The 18,701-nt window shown below is 43.8% G+C and overlaps 1 protein-coding gene across 7 annotated transcripts in view; it reads left to right on the top strand.

The window, feature by feature from the left end:
* ELMOD3 (ELMO domain containing 3) overlaps positions 1 to 18,701 on the top strand; it is a 29,751-nt gene that overhangs the window by 9,489 nt on the left and 1,561 nt on the right. For 2 of the 7 annotated variants that reach the window (XM_077919294.1, XM_077919293.1), the window contains exons 5-10: positions 4,334 to 4,425; positions 6,889 to 7,012; positions 8,798 to 8,920; positions 10,438 to 10,568; positions 14,198 to 14,274; positions 17,621 to 17,748. In XM_077919294.1, coding sequence (XP_077775420.1) covers positions 4,334 to 4,425; positions 6,889 to 7,012; positions 8,798 to 8,920; positions 10,438 to 10,568; positions 14,198 to 14,274; positions 17,621 to 17,748 — 675 coding nt within the window. Of the gene's footprint in view, positions 1 to 4,333; positions 4,426 to 6,710; positions 6,781 to 6,888; positions 7,013 to 8,797; positions 8,921 to 10,437; positions 10,569 to 14,197; positions 14,275 to 17,394; positions 17,510 to 17,620; positions 17,749 to 18,701 lie in introns of those variants that run through there. The other 5 variants (XM_077919295.1, XM_077919296.1, XR_013390812.1 and 2 more) reach the window with 4 other exon arrangements.

Genomic DNA, 18,701 nt, shown 5'->3' on the forward strand with positions numbered 1-18,701 from the left:
CCTTCGCTTAATTTACCTTCACTTACTTTCTGCAAGAAGAGCAGGGAAGGTATTTTGAAGAGGGATCACAGAGTGGTTTACAGTATAAAAACACAAAAATGCATACCCTATACCCTGTGGGTTCAGCCTGGTTGGCCTGTTAAGATCCAGACTCCTGTTGTCAGTCAAAGAGGACATTTATGAAGGCCTTGCAAGGCCATGACAATACAACCCCAGCCGCAAGTACTTGAGGGATAGCACACCAAATATGACAGAAACACAAGCATTTATACATTTGCAAGCAACATACATGTATGGCGACACTTCCTTCTGCTAGCTTCTACTGGTTTAATCACAAGACACAACATCTTCCTTATATTTCTCACCTTCCTTTGTTCTCAACAGTTAAGGCAATAGCTGCTGCATGTTGTTCTGTGTACATAGGCTCCCTTGCACCCTCAGCAAGGAGATGTATCAGTGCTTCCAAAGCTGGGAGAGACCATGGACCAGAAACTCAAGAAGTTCGCTTTTTGTCGCCTTTCGCGCTCCGTCAGTGACTTCCTCTGCATCCATTGGGGTTGGGTCTGCTCTGCTCTGTCGGTGCACCTGCCTGCCTCCCTTCCCTTTTCCTCCTCCTGCAACTCTTGCCCACTGTCTCCTCTCTCTTCCCTCTGAGCTCTGATGGGCGCTCCACTCGCACTTTTAATAGCGCCACTGGCTAATTGGAGAGGGGGGTCCTGCAAGGGCTGCTGTGATGGCTCACACCAGCAACTGGATTCCTCCGCTGAGGCAGCCAGAAAGAGCCTGTGCACCTCGTCTGGCCTCCCAGAGCAGCAGAGGAATGACCTGGGGAGTTCATGCAGACTGGCAGGCAGACCTTTAAAGCTCTATGCGGCCTAGGACTCACGTACCTACAGGATCACCTCTCCTGGTATGCCCCGCGGAGGACCTTAAGGTACACAAATGACTACATTTTGGAGGTCCCAAGTCGCAAGGTGGTTAGGTTGGTCTCAACTAGGGCCAGGGCCTTTTCAGTACTGGCCCCACCTTGGTGGAACGCTCTGTCACAAGAGACTAGGGCCCTGTGGGACTTGACATCTTGTTGCAGGGCCTGCAAGACAGAGCTGTTCCGCCTGGCCTTTGGTTTGGACTCAGTCTGATCCTTATGTTTCCCTCCCCATATGGTTTTCACTGTTAAAACGAAGCTGCATTTTAAATTGCATTTTAACCTATATTTTAATTTTTTTCTTCTTCTTTTTTTCTTATTATGTTTTTACTGAAATTTTATTGGTGTTAGCTGCCCTGAGCCCGGCTCTGGCCGGGGAGGGCGGGGTATACATAAAATTTATTATTATTATTATTATTATTATTATTATTATTATTATTAGCCATGTCGAGCCAAACTGGAATGGAGCAATTTTTGTGCCTGCACCCTTGGCAGAGGCCAACCTAACTAACCCCTAGGTACGCCCCTGCTCTCATGGTTCTCTTGCAAACTCAGCCGTTCTCAAACACATTTCAATTTTCAGTTTTATTATTTCTATAACAATAACATAATAACAACAAAACAGTAACCCTGCTCCTGTTTGTTTAATCAGCCAGAGGACTGAGAGATGAGGACTATTTTCTCCTGGCGCCTAAAGATCTGTAATGAAGGCACCAGGCGAACCTCCCAGGGGAACTTAGCTCCCTCTCACACACCCTGGCATTAAAATTGTATTGCTTGCCTTTTAAAGAAGAAACATTAAAGTTGCCCGAGACCAAAGCCTTGTTGCTTGCGTCGCTCTCAAAAGTTCTTGCTGCGGAAGTTAGAACTCTGTGGTCTTTCGCAAAGGAGAACACGCAGGCTCAGCCGAAAGCTTCCGCTTGCTGAAAATGGTAAGAGAGCGATCTAAACAACAAGGACTCCTGCTGAACGATGCTTTAGGTTGTCTCTTCTCTGCTTCCACTTTCTCTATGGTTTCAGCTCAAAGAGTGAGCATGGAGGGTGTGCACTCCTAGTTTCCCTGTCTCTGAACACAAAACGGTGCTGCGTTTGTTTCCATGCTCACTTATGTAACGCTGAGCAAGTTGCACACTGTAATCTACATAAGCGTATTAAGCAGCTTGAACCGGAAATCAAAGTAATTTATCGTTATGTTAAAATTTGTAAAGTTATTTATTTCTTTTTCCTTTGTGAAAAATGAAAGATTTTTTTAAAAAGTTTTTTTTTTAAAGGCCAGACAAAGGTGGCCTGCAAACATAGAGTTATGTGACCAGCCTACAGGCTGTATGCTGTACAAGCCTGTGCAGCCCAGATAAGCCTGCTGTGCTAATTTGTCCTGAATTACTCTGAGTATATCTATCAGTTTTGAGGCTTCTAAAAGGTCAAGTGAATGACATCAACTGTCAAGATACATATGCTTGATAACTATCATCTATCTATCTATCTGGGGACGCGGGTGGCGCTGTGGGTAAAACCTCAGCGCCTAGGACTTGCCGATCGCATGGTCGGCGGTTCGAATCCCCGCGGCGGGGTGAGCTCCCATCGTTCGGTCCCAGCGCCTGCCAACCTAGCAGTTCGAAAGCACCTCAGGGTGCAAGTAGATAAATAGGTACCGCTTACTGGCGGGAAGGTAAACGGCATTTCCGTGTGCTGCGCTGGTGCAGGCTCACCAGAGCAGCTTCGTCATGCTGGCCACGTGACCCGGAAGTGTCCTCGGACAGCGCTGGCCCCCAGCCTCTTAAGCGAGATGGGCGCGCAACCCCAGAGTCTGACATGACTGGCCCGTATGGGCAGGGGTACCTTTACCTTTATCTATCATCTATCTATCTATCTATCTATCTATCTATCTATCTATCTATCTATCTTCTATCTATCTATCTATCTATCTATCTATCTATCTATCATCTATCATCTATCTATCTATCATCTATCTATCATCTATCATCTATCTAATCTATCATCTCTCTCTCTCTCTCTCTCTCTCTCTCTCTCTCTCTCTCTCTCTCTCCATCTATCCACATACACACGTAACAGTTTATATAAAACCTGCCTGTAAGATATTTATATATTTGTATATAAAACCTGCCCGTTGAAGCAAACGTCGAGATAAACCAAAGCTTGCAGTTTGCATTGCGCTGGTCTAGGCCGTAGAGTTGATTGTTTTCAGGACATTAGCAAATGATTAAATCTGAAATAAGATCATAGATTTGATATGATGGAATATGACCAAAGAACCTTGATGATTGTTTGTGGATTCTTCCACTGTTTCGGAAAGAATCATAATTTTGTAGAGCTGTGCTTCACTCCTATCATTCATATCCCTCGCTAGGGCTGAACTAGACACAATTTTAGCTGTGTGGATGCAATTAAAGTGCACAGTTTCTGTTACATAAATAGTAGTCCTGGGAAGCTTGAGCATCCTTTGAACTATGAAGGTGGGGTTGGGAGATTGTAACTCTTTCCTTCCCTGCCACAGTCCTACAAGATCTGCCTCTCCCATTGTCAATGGAAGCTTCCCTTGAAATGTAAATAGCAGCTTCGCTTGGACTATGTCAGGGAGAGAGTTAAACTTCCCCCACTACAGTTCCAAGGCTGCTGAAGCTTTCCCACAGCTATTAACATAACAAAAACAACACAGTTAATTGCATTCATGCAATTAACATTACCCTGCCCCTTAGTTCAGCTTTCAAAGGTTTGAGACTAAAGTCCAAACACATTTTTCTCATTTGTAACTGATCCAACCCCCTGATTGCTTTCATTGCCTCATTTTCTATCTTTCCCCAATTGACAGTATCCTTTCTGAAATGAGACAACCAGACCTGCACATGCCATTTCAAATGGGGTTGCCCCGTTGATTTATATAAGGGCATTATGATTCTAGCAGTTGTATTTTTCGTCCCTTTCTTAACGATTCCCAGTTCTGAGCTCGCACTATTACAGTACGAGCTGACATTTTGATTAAGTTATCTGGTTACAACCATAAGACCTTTTCAGACAAATCAGACCCCATCAGCATATGTGTGAATTTTAGATTTTATTTTTCTCTCTGTGTGCATTGCTTTACACTTACATATGTTGAATCTCATCTGCCAATCTGTTGCGTCTTCACTCAACTTGAAGAGATCCTTTGGATGCTCTTGGCTATAACTAGGTGTTATTGGCAGACTTGGCAATGCTATTGTTTCTCCCTGGTTCCAGATCATGTATGCATGAGTAAATAAATATAACACAAATTCCAGTACAATACTTCTTAAAAATAGGTGGCTGTTGTTTTTTAAAATGTTGTTTTAATATTGTAAGGCTCCACTGGGAGGAACAGTGGGATGAACATGAATTAAACAAATGCTCTTCTCTTCTGTGTGACTGTAGGAATTGTGGAGAGGCCTCTAGGGCCAATACCCTTAATCTCTTTCAATGAAGCATTGCAATACTTCCAAACAGCAGATCTCTCAGACTGCAGGGTATGTATGTGCCAACTAGGATTGATTTAACAGTCATACTGCTTAAATATTTTAGGCATTGAAAATGCTGCATTGATGGTTCCTGTTTGGCTCTTAAAGCACTTCCGAGGTACTCTTATTCCTATTTCATTTTGTCAGGGAGAGATAGAGTTACCAGAGCCCAGGAGCTTAAATCTCCATGATTTAGCTAGTTCCCCTCCTTTCCACCACCCCGTCTCCTTTTTGCTAACAGATACAGGTGAAACTCGGAAAATTAGAATATCGTGGAAAAGTTCATTTATTTATTAATATTAAATGAAATCAGCAAAGTGCTCCAAAATCTCCTGGTAGATGGCTGCGTTGACCCTAGACTTAATGAAGCACAGTGGACCAACACCAGCTGATGAGATGGCTCCCCAAATCTCTTTTCTGATGAAAGCAGCTTTTGCATCTCATTTGGAAACCAAGGCCCCAGAGTCTGGAGGAAGAATGGGGAGGCACACAATGCCAGATGCTTGAAGTCCAGTGTGACATTTCCACAGTCTGTGTTGATTTGGGGAGCCATGTCATCAGCTAGTGTTAGTCCACTGTGCTTCATTGAGTCCAGGGTCAACACAGCTGTCTACCAGGAGATTTTGGAGCACTTCATGCTTCCTTCCACAGATGAGTTTTATGGGGATGCCAACTTCATTTTCCAGCAGGACTTTGGAACCTGCCCACACTTCCAAAAGTACCAAAACCTGGTTCAATGCCCATGGGATTACTGTGCTTGATTGGCCAGCAAACTCGCCTGACCTGAACCCCATAGAGAATCTATGGGGCATTGCCAAGAGACAGAAGAGAGACATGAGACCGAGCAATGCAGAAGAGCTGGAGGCTGCTATTGAAGCTTCCTGGTCTTCCATAACACCTCAGCAGTGCCACAGGCTGATAGCATCCATGCCACGCCGCATTGAGGCAGTAATTGATGCAAAAGGGGCCCAAACCAAGTACTGAGTACATGTGCATGCTTCTACTTCTCAGAGGTCCAATACTGGTCTATTTGCAATCCTTGTTTTGCTGATTTCATTTAATATTCTATTTTTCTGAGATGGTTAATTTGGGGTTTTCATCAGCTGTATGCCATGATCACCACAATTATAACAAATGAAGGCTTGACATATCTCGCTTTGCATGTCATGAGTCTATCTCATATATTAGTTTCACCTTTTCAGTTGAATTACTGAAATAAACGAACTTTTCCACGATATTCTAATTTTCCGAGTTTCACCTGTATATAGGGCTGTAACGTGCTGGGTTCTAGGCTATAGGTTTCTGTAACAGGAGAGTTTAGATGTTTTCAAGTTATTTGTGCTTCAGAATCCCTGCCTATTGACATAAAGCAGGTCCTCTAATATATCTATATAGATATAGATATAGATATAGATATAGAATTGTTGCCTATAAGTAAATTAACAGTTATTATTTCCATTAACCTCAACTGAACGAAGCACGCTTAAGAGCCAAATTAAATGGTTGAAGGATTGTATTGTTAGGTGTCTGCATCTAACCAGGCAGAGGGAACCAGGCAGAGGGCCTTCTCGGTAGTGGCACCCGCCCTCTGGAATGCCCTCCCATCAGATGGCAGACAGATAAACAACTATTTGACTTTTAGAAGGCATCTGAAGGCAGGAAAGTTTTTAATGGTTGATGTCTTATTGGCTTTTAATATTTTGTTGTGAGCCATTCTTGAGTCAGATGGGTGGCCTATTATTATTATTATTATTATTATTATTATTATTATTATTATTATTAGATATAGGGCACTGTAGTAAAATTTACTTTCTCTAAGGGATTTAAAGCACCCACAAGGCACAAAACAAAACCATACAAACTAGTATTATTATTATTTTTAAAAATGCACCTATCTGATTCAAAACCACCCAGAAACATCACAAAAGATAAAATAGCAAAATGAGCAACAAGATAAAAATATCTAATGGTAGTAAAAAGATCTTAGGTATCACCAAACGGTCCATGAAAATAGAATTTGTCTGATGCCTAAAAGATGGCAGTGAGGAAAGCCTAGGCAGGTATGCTTAAGGAAGGAGTTCCAGAGTTTGGTTGTCACCACAGAAAAAAATCCTCTCTTTGGCAGGGAAACAGGAAGAAGGTCTACTATGCGTAATGTCAATCCACAGCCAGGTTCAAGGTGGTCCTTTTTGTTACCTAGCTCAGGGTATGAGGGAGATCAGGCCAGGATTTTGCCTATGAGAAAACGATGACATGAAATGTCGGCTGCACATAATGGATAGATTGCCTGCCAGGAGAACGCTCCTTGCCAAACTGAGTTTGGAAAAACAACAACCCTGGAAGTCAATGAAGATCTATGATATGGTCAGTTGTAGCAGTGGTCTGTTGCCCTTTTCTCAGCAGTGTTGTTAGGGAGGACTTTGCCAATGTACCATCACACTTTTAAATTCTTTCTAACTTTCCTTGTTTCAGAAAAAGATTCAGCCAACGGTGCGAAGGAGAGGACTGGCCGCCGTTGCCCATTTCCTTTTCGGCCCTCCCCGTCTCCACCAGCAGCTGCAAAGTGAGAGGGACTTAGCCTTGGCGATAGCCCAGTGTAAGTTTTGCTTCCTGTGGCTGCGGATAGCATCTTCCCAGTAGCCGGTTTTCTGACTGTCCGCCTACTTAATATTGCCATGTCTTAAATATCTGGAAAGGGCTGCAGCTCTTGGGAAGAGCATCTGCAGAAGAAGGCCACGGGTTCAATCCTTGGCATCTCTGGGAAAGATTCCTGTGGAAAACTCTGGACAGCCACTACCAAGTTAGTGTAGACAGTACTGAGCCCTATAGAATGATGGTCTGACCTTTGTATAAAGCTGTTTTATCCAGTCCTGTGAAGTTGGGCTGGGGAACCTCTCGCCCTCCAGGTGGACTCCCAGCTCCCATCATCCCTGACCATAGACCAGGCATAGGCAAACTCAGCCCTCCGGATGTTTTGGGACTACAACTCCCATCATCCCTAGCTAACAGGACCAGTGGTCAGAGATGGTAGGAGTTGTAGTCCCAAAGCATCTGGAGGGCCGAATTTGCCTATGCCTGCTATAGACCATGCTGGCTGGGGTTGATGGATGTTGCAATTTAGCAACACCTGAGAGATTCCAGGTTCTGCACCCTTGATATAAAGTCACAGGACACTGCTTTTATATGGCCTTTGTTTCCTGTAGCCCAGTATTCCCTGCTTTTATTGGCAATAGCTCTCCCAATGGTTTGGGCAGAGGTCTCTCTCCCTGCTGCCTGAGATACTTTCGTGACCCTGTAGTCCCAACTCCCCATCTCTGGGAGAGGAGGTGGTGTCTGGGTGGGAGAGGCAATTGTCACCAGAAATGGCTCTGGGTGTCCCCACTGGTCTAGAAGCTGCAGCCCAAGAGGAGTACCTTTGGCCAGTGCCTCTTCAGCCTGTGGAGGTTGTGCTGCTGTCTTCCAACAGCCAGTTCTATTTAAATCTAGGTTGACCTGCTGCTGAAGTACAGTGGTACCTTGGTTCTCAAACTGAATCTGGTCCAAAAGTCCGTTCCAAAACTAAAGCGTTCCAAAACCAAGGTGCGCTTTCCCATAGAAAGTAATGCAAAATGGATTAATCTGTTCCAGACTTTTAAAAACAACCACTAAAACAGCCGTTTGACATGAATTTTACTATGTAATGAGATCATTGATCCATAAAATGAAAACAATAAACAATGTACTGCAGTCCCACAATCAATCAGTAGCTGAACTGGGTTCCACACAGTCACAAAAAAAGAAAAAGAAAAAAAAGAGAGCTGCCAAAACAAAAACTCAAAATAAGTAGCAAAAACAGACAGACACTCAAAACAGAAGTGTGGCACTCAAATTGGAAGTGTAACACTCAAAACAGAGCACGTTCGGCTTCCAAAAAAAAGTTCGCAAACCTGAGTACTTACTTCCGGGTTTGCAGTGTTTGGGTTCCAAGTTGTTTGAGTACCAAGGTACCACTGTAATGTGATTGGAGCCTGCTGATATGTCTCTTCTGCCTGAACATCACATGGATGCAGGCAGGGTGCTGCCTGCTTTGCCTTGACTTTCCTGTGTCGCAGGGGGTGGGACTGCATGACCCTTGTCCCTTCCAGTTGATTTTGCCTTTTCAGAACCTGAACCTTGCCTTGTTCCAGATGGTCTTGCTGGAGCCTGACCTTGTACTCAGTTGATTTTGCCTTGCTTCCTTTGCTCTTTGCACTCTTCCTCACTTGGGTTAAAAACGCTCAAGGCCACTGCTTGGCAGAGAACAGATCTTTATGCGAAGGTGCCAAGGATTAAACTTGGGCCTTATGTATCTAGAGTAGAGACTTGTTTAAGCAGAGAAAATAATCAGCATTTCCCTCAACAGGTGGCTTGGATAACAATGAAAAAGTGCACATGAGGATCCTGCAAACGATTTACAAGAAACTAACGGGGTCCCGTTTTGATTGTGCCCGTTATGGAGCCCATTGGGAAGACCTGGGATTTCAAGGTATGGAGGAAGTACATGAACAATATTCTTCATACGAGCTTGGCATGGCATGACTTTTGCTTCTGCTGTAACATGTGGAAGGGGAAAGTGCATTTTCCCCAGGAAAGATCTATGGGTCATACATTATTTTGCAGGGGAAGATCGGTGAGTTCCCTGTTTGCAGGATACAGCAGAAGCCTTTAAAAAGCTGCTCACACCTCCCTTTTTTGACACTTTATTTGAAATAATCTTCATCCTAAACATCCAGCAAGAACCACTGTAACATTTCAAAAACCCTGAATATTTTGAGTTTGGGCAGTTGTTTTATAGGCCTGCTTCCACAGACATTATATACGTGATTTGTAAGGAGTTTCTTATTTAACATACTGTTATGGTTTAATACTAACATCACATGACCTTGGAGGGAATGGGAGTTATTTTATTTATTTTAAAATGTATATATCGCTTTATAGATTGCAAATGCAAGTATTCAACAACAGATACAGGACAACAGTAAAAGCAGCCAAAACACTTTTGGGGCTTTTGGGGCTGCTTTGACTTCTGTCCTGTATCAGTTGTTGAATATGGGAAGCAGCATCAATAAAAACAAGGATGCAGCAACAGGCAATAGGTAAAGGTAAAGGTACCCCTGCCCGTACGGGCCAGTCTTGACAGACTCTAGGGTTGTGCACTCATCTCACTCTATAGGCCGGGAGCCAGCGCTGTCCGTAGACACTTCCGGGTCACGTGGCCAGCGTGACAAGCTGCATCTGGCAAGCCAGCGCAGCACACGGAAACGCTGTTTACCTTCCCGCTGGTAAGCGGTCCCTATTTAATCTACTTGCACCCGGGGGTGCTTTCGAACTGCTAGGTTGGCAGGCGCTGGGACCGAACGACGGGAGCGCACCCCGCTGTGGGGATTCGAACCACCGACCTTTCGATCGGCAAGTCCTAGGCGCTGAGGTTTTACCCACAGCGCCACCCGCGTCCCAAGGAGCATCAGACAATAGAATCATCTAATTAAAAACTTGGGAGAAGAGTGGGGTGCCAGATGAATGTCTCTGTGAGTCATTTCCACAACCGGGGTGCCAATACTTTGTTTCCATGCGCCTTGCCTCAGAAAGTTGGGGCATTGGAAGAAAGACTTCTGAATAATTTGAGTGGGCGACTTCATTCAGGGAGTAGATGGTCTTTTTTAGATAGCTTGGTCCCCTATTGCATTCGCCTTGGAGATAAGCTGTAACGCACAGGCCAGAACGTTTCATTCGGTAATTCAGATCACCGTTTTCCTGTGGCTTTCAATTTGGAGTCATTCAGGTATGGTTACATAATGGAAATGATGTATTGGGTGCTCATGAGAGAGAGCGTCAAGCTTTCATCAGGCCACATTAATTTTAGCATTGCCTTTCTGGGTTTGCCTTGGCAATTAACAATCCTCTAATGTAGCTTTATGCATGCAATCATTCACAAATATGGCCTGTGTCAGAGCGTTTATTGCCTTGGCTTAACTGTCTCTCTGTGTGTGTTTTATACTTAAGGGATGGATCCTGGCACAGACCTACGTGGGACTGGAATGCTAGGATTAATGCAAACACTATATTTTGTAATGGATTCTCGGATATTACCCGTAGCTCGAGAGATTTTCAAGTTATCCCATCACGAAACACAGGCACGTTTCCTTTTTCTGAGCTCGGGTTTTTGAAATGTTATTGAAAACCTGTGGGAGAGCTAACTTTGCAAGCCTGGTCTCCTACTGGTTATAACGGAAGGCCTTTATTTTTTGACAGCCTAAATCATCAGCTTGAAAGATTCCTAGAGTGTCGACTGCTTTTGTCTGAACTGCTTTTCGTCTGAAATGGCTCGGTCCTTTAACTACATCTCCTTGGACTACATGTTGGGAGATCTCATGTTCTAATAATTAGGGTATTTTAGTCTCTAAAAATTCCATGTCTGTAATGGCAAAGCACAGTTGGTCATTAGCTCTGAATTCAGCCACTTAATTTATTTCATCTCTCCTTTCCTTCTACTCTTCCCTCCCCACCACAATATAATCTTATTCCTGTCTGCCATACTATGCACCCACAGTAATGTTTCCAGTATCCAAACAATCTCTGGCTGAATCTTTCATGAGCCTTTGGCTGTGCTTTAGGAAGACTTGTAGATGAGAGGGATGATGAACCTGTGACGCTCCAGATGTTGTTGGATGCCTCAGCCTCAGCCCCAGCCGGAATGACGACTACTCAGGGATGGTGGAGATTAAAGTCCAGCAACATCTGGCGTGCCACGGGTGTCCCACCATTGTTTTAACTATCCAGTTTAGATTTTACAACCAATACTTGAACCTTCAGCCTGAAACCTTGTTTGAACCTTCAGCCTGAAACCTTGTTGAACTGCTTTCTGATCCAGGATTGAGGGTATTTGCACAACATTTTGATGGGTTATGCTGCTTTCTTTGAGTGGAAGTTTGGGCATTGGCCTTGAGAATCCAGGCTAGGTCTTGATAGAAATGCAAATGGTCATATGGTATTACAGTGGTGCCTCGCAAGACGAAAAGAATCCGTTCCGTGATTCTCTTCGTCTAGCGGTTTTTTCGTCATGCGAAGCAACCCCATTAGCGGCTTAGCGGATTAGCACTATTAGCGGTTTAGCGGCTTAGCGGCTATTAAAGGCTTAGCGGCTTAGCTGCTAAAAGGCTATTAGCGGCTTAGAAAAAGGGAAAAAGCGGGGGGGGGGGGGAATGGCGAGACTCGCAATACATTTTTGTCTTGCGAAGCAAGCCCATAGGGAAATTCGTCTTGCGAAGCGCATCGCAAACGGAAAACCCTTTCGTCTAGCGGGTGTTCCGTCTTGCGAGGCATTCGTCTTGCGGGGCACCACTGTAGTAGGTATATCTTAGATTGACCAAGGCAGAGATCTTTTTGCAGTAAAGGTGGCATTAGATTTCTTTTTCTTTTTTGAAGAGGCTGGTTGATATTTGTATGTTCGGTACAACAACGTTTCATGCTGAAACGATATTGCTTGTATTTCTCTCTCCTCCCCTTCCCCCAAATAAAAATATCAATAAATTATTGGGGGAGAATAAAAGAAATTTAAGCACCACCTTTCCCATTAGCTCATTGAAAGGCATTTCTGGGAAACAGGGTGGAAACTAATGCATAATAAGATGCTGAAATGTAGCTGATGCTCCCACTGTGTCTGGAGGCTTTTGCTAAAATTGGTCCCACCAGAGGCATTTGGAGGTCCAGAGAAAAGAACCATTAGCATCTCAGCTGGCAATCTGGTGGAGCCTTTGTGAACCTGGTGCCTTCCAGACCAGCTTTGCTGATGGGAGTTTTACCTCTTTTACCTTTCAAGCCCAAAACTTCTGAAGGTCGTCAGGTCAGGGAAGGGTGGTCTAGCATATCTTTTTATGTTCCTCTTTGGCAGGTTAGTCAGCTACGCTCGGTGGGTTTATGATTTGGTACTCCCTGCTCTTAACAGCATTTCCCCAAATTGTCTTACTTTTCCTATTAACGTGAGGTTGGTATTCTGCAAACAGCCTAACTGGAACCTTGCCGCTCTTTAATTTACAATAAATTATACCAGGGTACTAGAGTTTTCTTGATTTCTTTTTGGTTATGTGATTTGGGTTTTGTGTGAGGAATTTGCATTTTTAATACTTATCCTTCGTTAGGAAAGCAGAATTGGTTCAGAGTCCCCCAGTGGAGGGAAGCAGAACAATGAGGTCCTGGGACCTCTGCTGGATGAGCCTGAAATTCCTCTCCCTTTTCCTCCCAAAGGCCCACCCCAGTCCCTTTCCCAGTTTCTAAGCAAGTTGAGGAAGTACCGATAATCACGAAGGGTGAAAACATGACTTTAATCACATACAGTGGTGCCTCGCAAGACGAAATCAATCCGTTCCGCGAGTTTTGCCGTCTTGCGATTTTTTTCGTCTTGCGAATCACGGTGTCGGAAAAGTTTTGGAAAAGCTTCAAAAATCACCAAAGTCTTCAAAAACCTCAAAAAAGGCTACCACACCGCGTGCTATGAGTTGCTCCTCAAAGTCAAGTCGCAACTGTATTAGCGGTATTAAGAAAAAGGAAACAAACTTGCAAGACGTTTCCGTCTTGCGAAGCAAGCCCATAGGGAAAATCGTCTTGCGAAGCAGCTCAAAAAACCCTTTCGTCTAGCGAGTTTTTTGTCTTGCGAGGCATTCGTCTTGCGAGGTACCACTATATCTACTCTCTTCCAGTATACTACAACTTACTATGTTGTCAATGCAAATAGGCAAAGTCAGTAAGGGATGGCGAGGTAAGGTTTTGGGACCGCAGTGGTATTTGCTTGTCAGTCAGAATGGTCAAGGGCATGCCGTGTAGTCCAGGGCAGGCATGATTTGTTCTTGAGGACAGGAGGTGGCGTTGCACACTGTTGTATCCTTCCAACACCTTGCTGCTGCTCCCCATCATCTGCCGCCTGAAGCCGTTGTCTTACCATGCCGAATGGTACAGCTGGCCCTAAAAACTGGGCAAGAATGACAGAAAGCCAAGCTCCGAAGGGTTTGATCCAGACATAGTTATGCTTAGAGTTAGATACACTGAAAATGTAATAGACAACAATTTCAGTGGGTCTGCCGTGAGACTGACTAGGTCTGGATTCAACTCTTATTGTTAATGATTGTTTTAAAAAATAAATACTGTATGTAAATCAATAAAACTAAAGCTCGGTTCTGAAAAGCAGAGGAAACAGAGCAAAGGAACAGAGTAGAAGACTTAGCCAAGCGGGGTCTTCTCCGAGGACTCAAGTTGCTTGGACCAAGAAGCAAGTTCTGAGGTTAGAGCATTAAAAGGCCCATTGAGAAGGATTGGTGCTTGGGGTCAGCTGACGGGATGTTGTAAGATGCTGTGTTCTGCACTCTAAAGGCACCACTTAGGTTGCAGTACCAGTGTGTCAGGTTTGTGGTTGAGACAGCAGCTAAGATACCAGAGCTGGGACCAAAGCCTTGCTCTGAGATATTTTGAACCGAGAAAATGCCACAACTTCAGGCCAAATGGGTCACACCTGATTTTTATAAGAGGAAAAAATCAAATTGGCATATCTGTTGAAAGGATTCATAATCTAAAACTAGAACATGTTGCCTGAATTTGACTTGCTGCTTAAATGTAAGGTCAAGTAGAGAAACTGACCCAAATCTCTGTGTAGGGGTTTCATCCAGGCATATATAAGTGAACTAAAAAACACACACAAAACAAGTATGAATTTTACTTCCCGTTAATTAGGGACAGGGCACACTTTTTTGATGTATTTCCAATTCCTTTACAGAATTTCCCTTTCTGTGTGATGTCTGTCAATATTACTCGTATTGTAATCCATGTGCTGAGGGAAGAACGCCTTTCCAGGTGAGTTCGTTGCAGATATCTTTTATTATGGATGGCATGGTAGAGCTGTGTTCAAGTTGTTGCCGCTGTTTTCATTGCTATGGAACCATGCAGCTCAAGAAGAATGAAAACATTTACATTGGCGTGGATGTTAAGTACCGCTTCTGTAAAATGTTGGGAATATATTGAATACATTTTTTTTAATTCCATGAATACAGAAGATCCAGGACTGTAAGCATAACTGACAGGTCAGTCAGCTAAATTAGGGGGGCCCTGCAAACTAGATCCTTATCTTCCTTTACCCCATGTGAGCCAAATTTGATAGGAGGTGGGCCATCCTCCTGTCATTCAACCAATGCATCCCTGTGAGGAATTTGATCACGCAGCTGATCCCTGCAGAAAGCAGGCACCACCACTCCTCAGGTGATGTTTTCCCCAGTAGGGGACGCAAGTGGCGCTGTGGTCTAAACCTCTGAGCCTCTTGGGCTTGCTAATTGGAAGGTCGGCGGTTCAAATCACCATGACTGGGTGAGCTCCTGTAGCTCTGTCTCAGCTCCTGCCAACCTAGCAGTTCGAAAGCACACCAGCGCAAGTAGATAAATAGGTACCACTGCGACGGGAAAATAAACAGTGTTTCCATGTACTCTAGTTTCCCTCACGGTGTCCATTGCGCCAGAAGTGGTTTTGTCCTGCTGGCCACATGACCCGGAAATCTGTCTGTGGACAAACGCCTGCTCCCTCGGCCTGGAAGCGGAGATGAGTGCTACACCCCATAGCTGATTTCGACTGGACTGAACCATCCAGGGGTCCTTTACTTTTACCTTTCCCCCAGTGCTCTCCATTGTGAAAGAGGAGGATGGAAAAGCTGAATAGGGCATGCAGCTTGAAAAACAAGCCTTGCTATATTTTTGGTTTACCACTCGTGGTTTGTTTGAATGGTAAATCATGACAAATCATGCACTGTGTGTGTGTGAAGAGTCCTGGAAGACTTGCTCTCTGCTTTGCAGGTTTTTTCCACCTGGCCTGGGGTGGCAGGGCCCTGACTGACTCCAGCTACAAAAGCTGAGGATGTTGAACACTCTTCGGCTGGGGTGTTTGGGGGTATTTGTTGGGGTGGGGTTGTTGCTGGTTTTTTCTTTTTCTTTTGGTATCTTCATTTTAGATCTTGCGATTTATGTGACAATTGTTGTGCATTTTTTGATGTTTCATTTATTGTTTATGACTACTTTTGTTGTGGGTTTTTTTATGTAGTAAGACACCCTGAGCATTGGAGGCACATTCATGATTAAACCATAGTTTATGACATGGGGCATGCTGATGTTTTGGAGTGGCATTTGCACCCCAAAGCCACGCATTCTTACTTTGGAGTAAGCCTCACTGTGTTTGGCGGGGCTTATTCGCTAGTAAGGAGGCTTAGGATTGCAAGTTTTCAGGGGGAGTGCATTGCTACAAATGTGGCAAGTAGCAGGAATCACAACCCTTACTGACGCTTGGGTTTTAAAGTGACTTTAAAAAGTGTCTCTTTAAAAGCAAACTAATTCAGGGCAGCTCATGGGTAGGATATTACTTTGGGGGTATAATTTTGTGGGGAATTTTATTTAATGGTGCCTTGGGGGTTAAGATAAATGAAGGCCAATGAAAGGGAATTGATTTGGAGCAGAAGATGGGGGGATTAATTGGGAGGGGGAATTAACTGAAGAGGAGCTGCTTTAGGTCTTTGTGCGTTTGCTTCAAAGCTTTGTTCTGCTCAGAGGAGGGGAAACATTTTACACATGCTCAGTGCCCGAGATGCCAGACTTTTTGAGAACAAAATGTGACAACCCTATTCATCCTCTTCCAAGATGTGGAAAGACTACCTCCTTCCTGCCAGTCCGTACTGCAGAAATTGGTGACCATTTTTTGTCAGTTCTGGAAAAGGGGAGGAGGAAAGATTGCCAGGAGGGCACTTACAGAATTAAAAGCAGCCTAGAATTCCTTAGTACCTTCAAACCTAACATTTATTGTTGCCTTAGCTTTTTGTAAGCCAAGATCTTATTTCTTTGGATACATGCATTGTACCACGTGGGTTTCATAGTGCTTCATGTACACCTGGTATTGTAGTGACCCTTACTGTGAGCCTCCAAGGTAGACCTGTATTATTATCCCCACATGCTGGGGGAAGGGACAGTGACCATAATAAAAAGGTAAAGGACCCCTGGATGGTTAAGTCAAAGGTGACTATGGGGTAGCAGTGCTCATCTCGCTTTCAGGCCGAGGGAGCCGGCGTTCGTTCACAGACAGCTTTCCAAGTCATGTGGCCAGCAGGACAAAACCACTTCTCCCCCCCACCCATAATTTTTATTAATTTTTTTCCAAATATCTTAAACACAATACAGCTTAACAATATTTCTCTATATCTTATCTGAGTTAACTTCCCTCCACCCCTCTTCTGGCTTCTCTACATTGCTATTGCTTTAAGCGTGATTACTATATATACATCCTATAAGTGTCTATAATTCCTTAATAAATTTTTGTATTATACTTTAGACATACATTCCTTATTACAATACAACATTACATCTTGTGGTCTAACCAAATTCTTACAATAAACGTGATGAGTTTTATTTCAGTCCTGTGAGTGTCTTTATTTATGTACAGTTTTCTCGATAAGTATACCACAAATTTGGACCATTCGTTTTGGAATTTCTCATCGTCCTGCTGTCGGATTCTTCCAGTTAGCCTTGCTATTTCCGCATACTCCAATACTTTCTGTTGCCATTCTTCAATTGTTGGGATATCCTGTTGTTTCAACAGGAGCAGTCTTCCTGTTGTTGTGGCATACAGGAAAAAATTCTGATCATCCAATCAGAGCGCACGGAAACGCTGTTTATCTTCCCGCCACAGCGGTACTTATTTATCTACTTGCATTGGTGTGCTTTTGAGCTTCTAGGTTGGCAGGAGCTGGGACAGAACAATGGGAGCTCACCCCGTCATGGGGATTCGAACCGCTTACCTTCTCATCAGCAAGCCCAAGAGGCTCAGTGGTTTAGACCGCAGCGCCACCCGCTGGGCCATCATCTCAGGCTTTCTTTTGACGTGGGTGTGTGTGAACTCCCCCTTGTTTTACCTTAAATTCCAGAGGCGTGTTGTCTTTCCCCCCAGCAAAATGAAATGTTTCTTGGCAAGCAAAAGCATGCTCTTAGTGACGGAAATGCAAGTCTTTGCCAGCCAATATGGAGTGACATTACTGAGCCAGATCGACCAGAAGTCTGAATTGGTATAAAGCAGCTCCTTGTGTGTCGTTTCCCCTTTTGTCTTTTCCTGTTAATAGGCCCAATGATAGGGAAGATGACCCTGGGAGTAAATTTGTTGTTCTTGTCTGTTTCAGAGAGTGTAATCGAAGGCAGCAAGTCATTGCAGTGCTAAATGATTTGTACGTGGCTGTATTTTTGCGCCTCTTCAACATCTGGAAAGCACAACAAAAGACTATTTCTGACTCTGGTTTTGTTCTAAAAGGTGGGCTGTTTTAGTCCTGTTCAAAAGAAAGAAAATATACAGTATAGCAATTCCTTGTTCCGTGCCTATACGTTCCTTTATGGGAGAGCTGATTGCCATGATCAGACTCAAGTGCGGAGATAAATGTTTGTGTCGTTGATTCTTGAATATGGTGCTGCAGGCAAATGCTATGTGTCAGTTTATAACTGGGCAAATAAAGCAAATGTGCTGGCATTTGTTGAATTTGCATAACTGAAGCTAGGTCTGACGCCTAATTAAAGAAATTCTAGCTGATTAATCAGGTGTTTTAATTAATTAAATAAATCTGCCTATGTTTGCATATTCCTTATACAATTCCACAATTCTTTTTGAGGAAAAGGAGGTATATAAATGTAATAAATTATATGTGTGTGTACACACACTCTCTGCATGCGCAGAATTTCTGAGCTTTCAGATGTACTTGCATCTTCAAGCTAGTGCATCTTCAAAGCTCCTGCCTTCTTTTAAAAATCAGGACTCCAAAATGTGATTTTTGGATTGCCAAATTCTGCACCCAGTACTGAATTCTGTGTTTGTAAGATGCAATCATGAACCTGCAGAACACTCCCCTGACCATAGCTGCTTAAAATCTGAAGAGACTGGAAGAATTTGGAAAGCTACTTTTACTTGGCTTCTAGACTCCTCTCCAAAATGTCATTTTCATAGCTGTGCAGGCTTGCAGTAGATTTTCTCCATGCTCTTCTCCATAACATTATAAACCTTTACCCTGATACCAGCACCAACCCTGCACTTGGCTTAAAAAGTTCAAAAGTGGCCTTTCCTCACAGGGAAGGTGAGCTGGAAGTCAAACTGGCTAACCTTTTTCCAACCCAGGTGTCTTGACTTCTTCAGAGCATGTTCCTACCAGATACAGTGGTACCTTGGGTTAAGAACTTAATTCGTTCTGGAGGTCTGTTCTTAACCTGAAACTGTTC

The sequence above is a fragment of the Podarcis muralis genome, chromosome 15 (assembly GCF_964188315.1).
Source record: "Podarcis muralis chromosome 15, rPodMur119.hap1.1, whole genome shotgun sequence".
Taxonomy (NCBI): Eukaryota; Metazoa; Chordata; class Lepidosauria; order Squamata; family Lacertidae; genus Podarcis; species Podarcis muralis.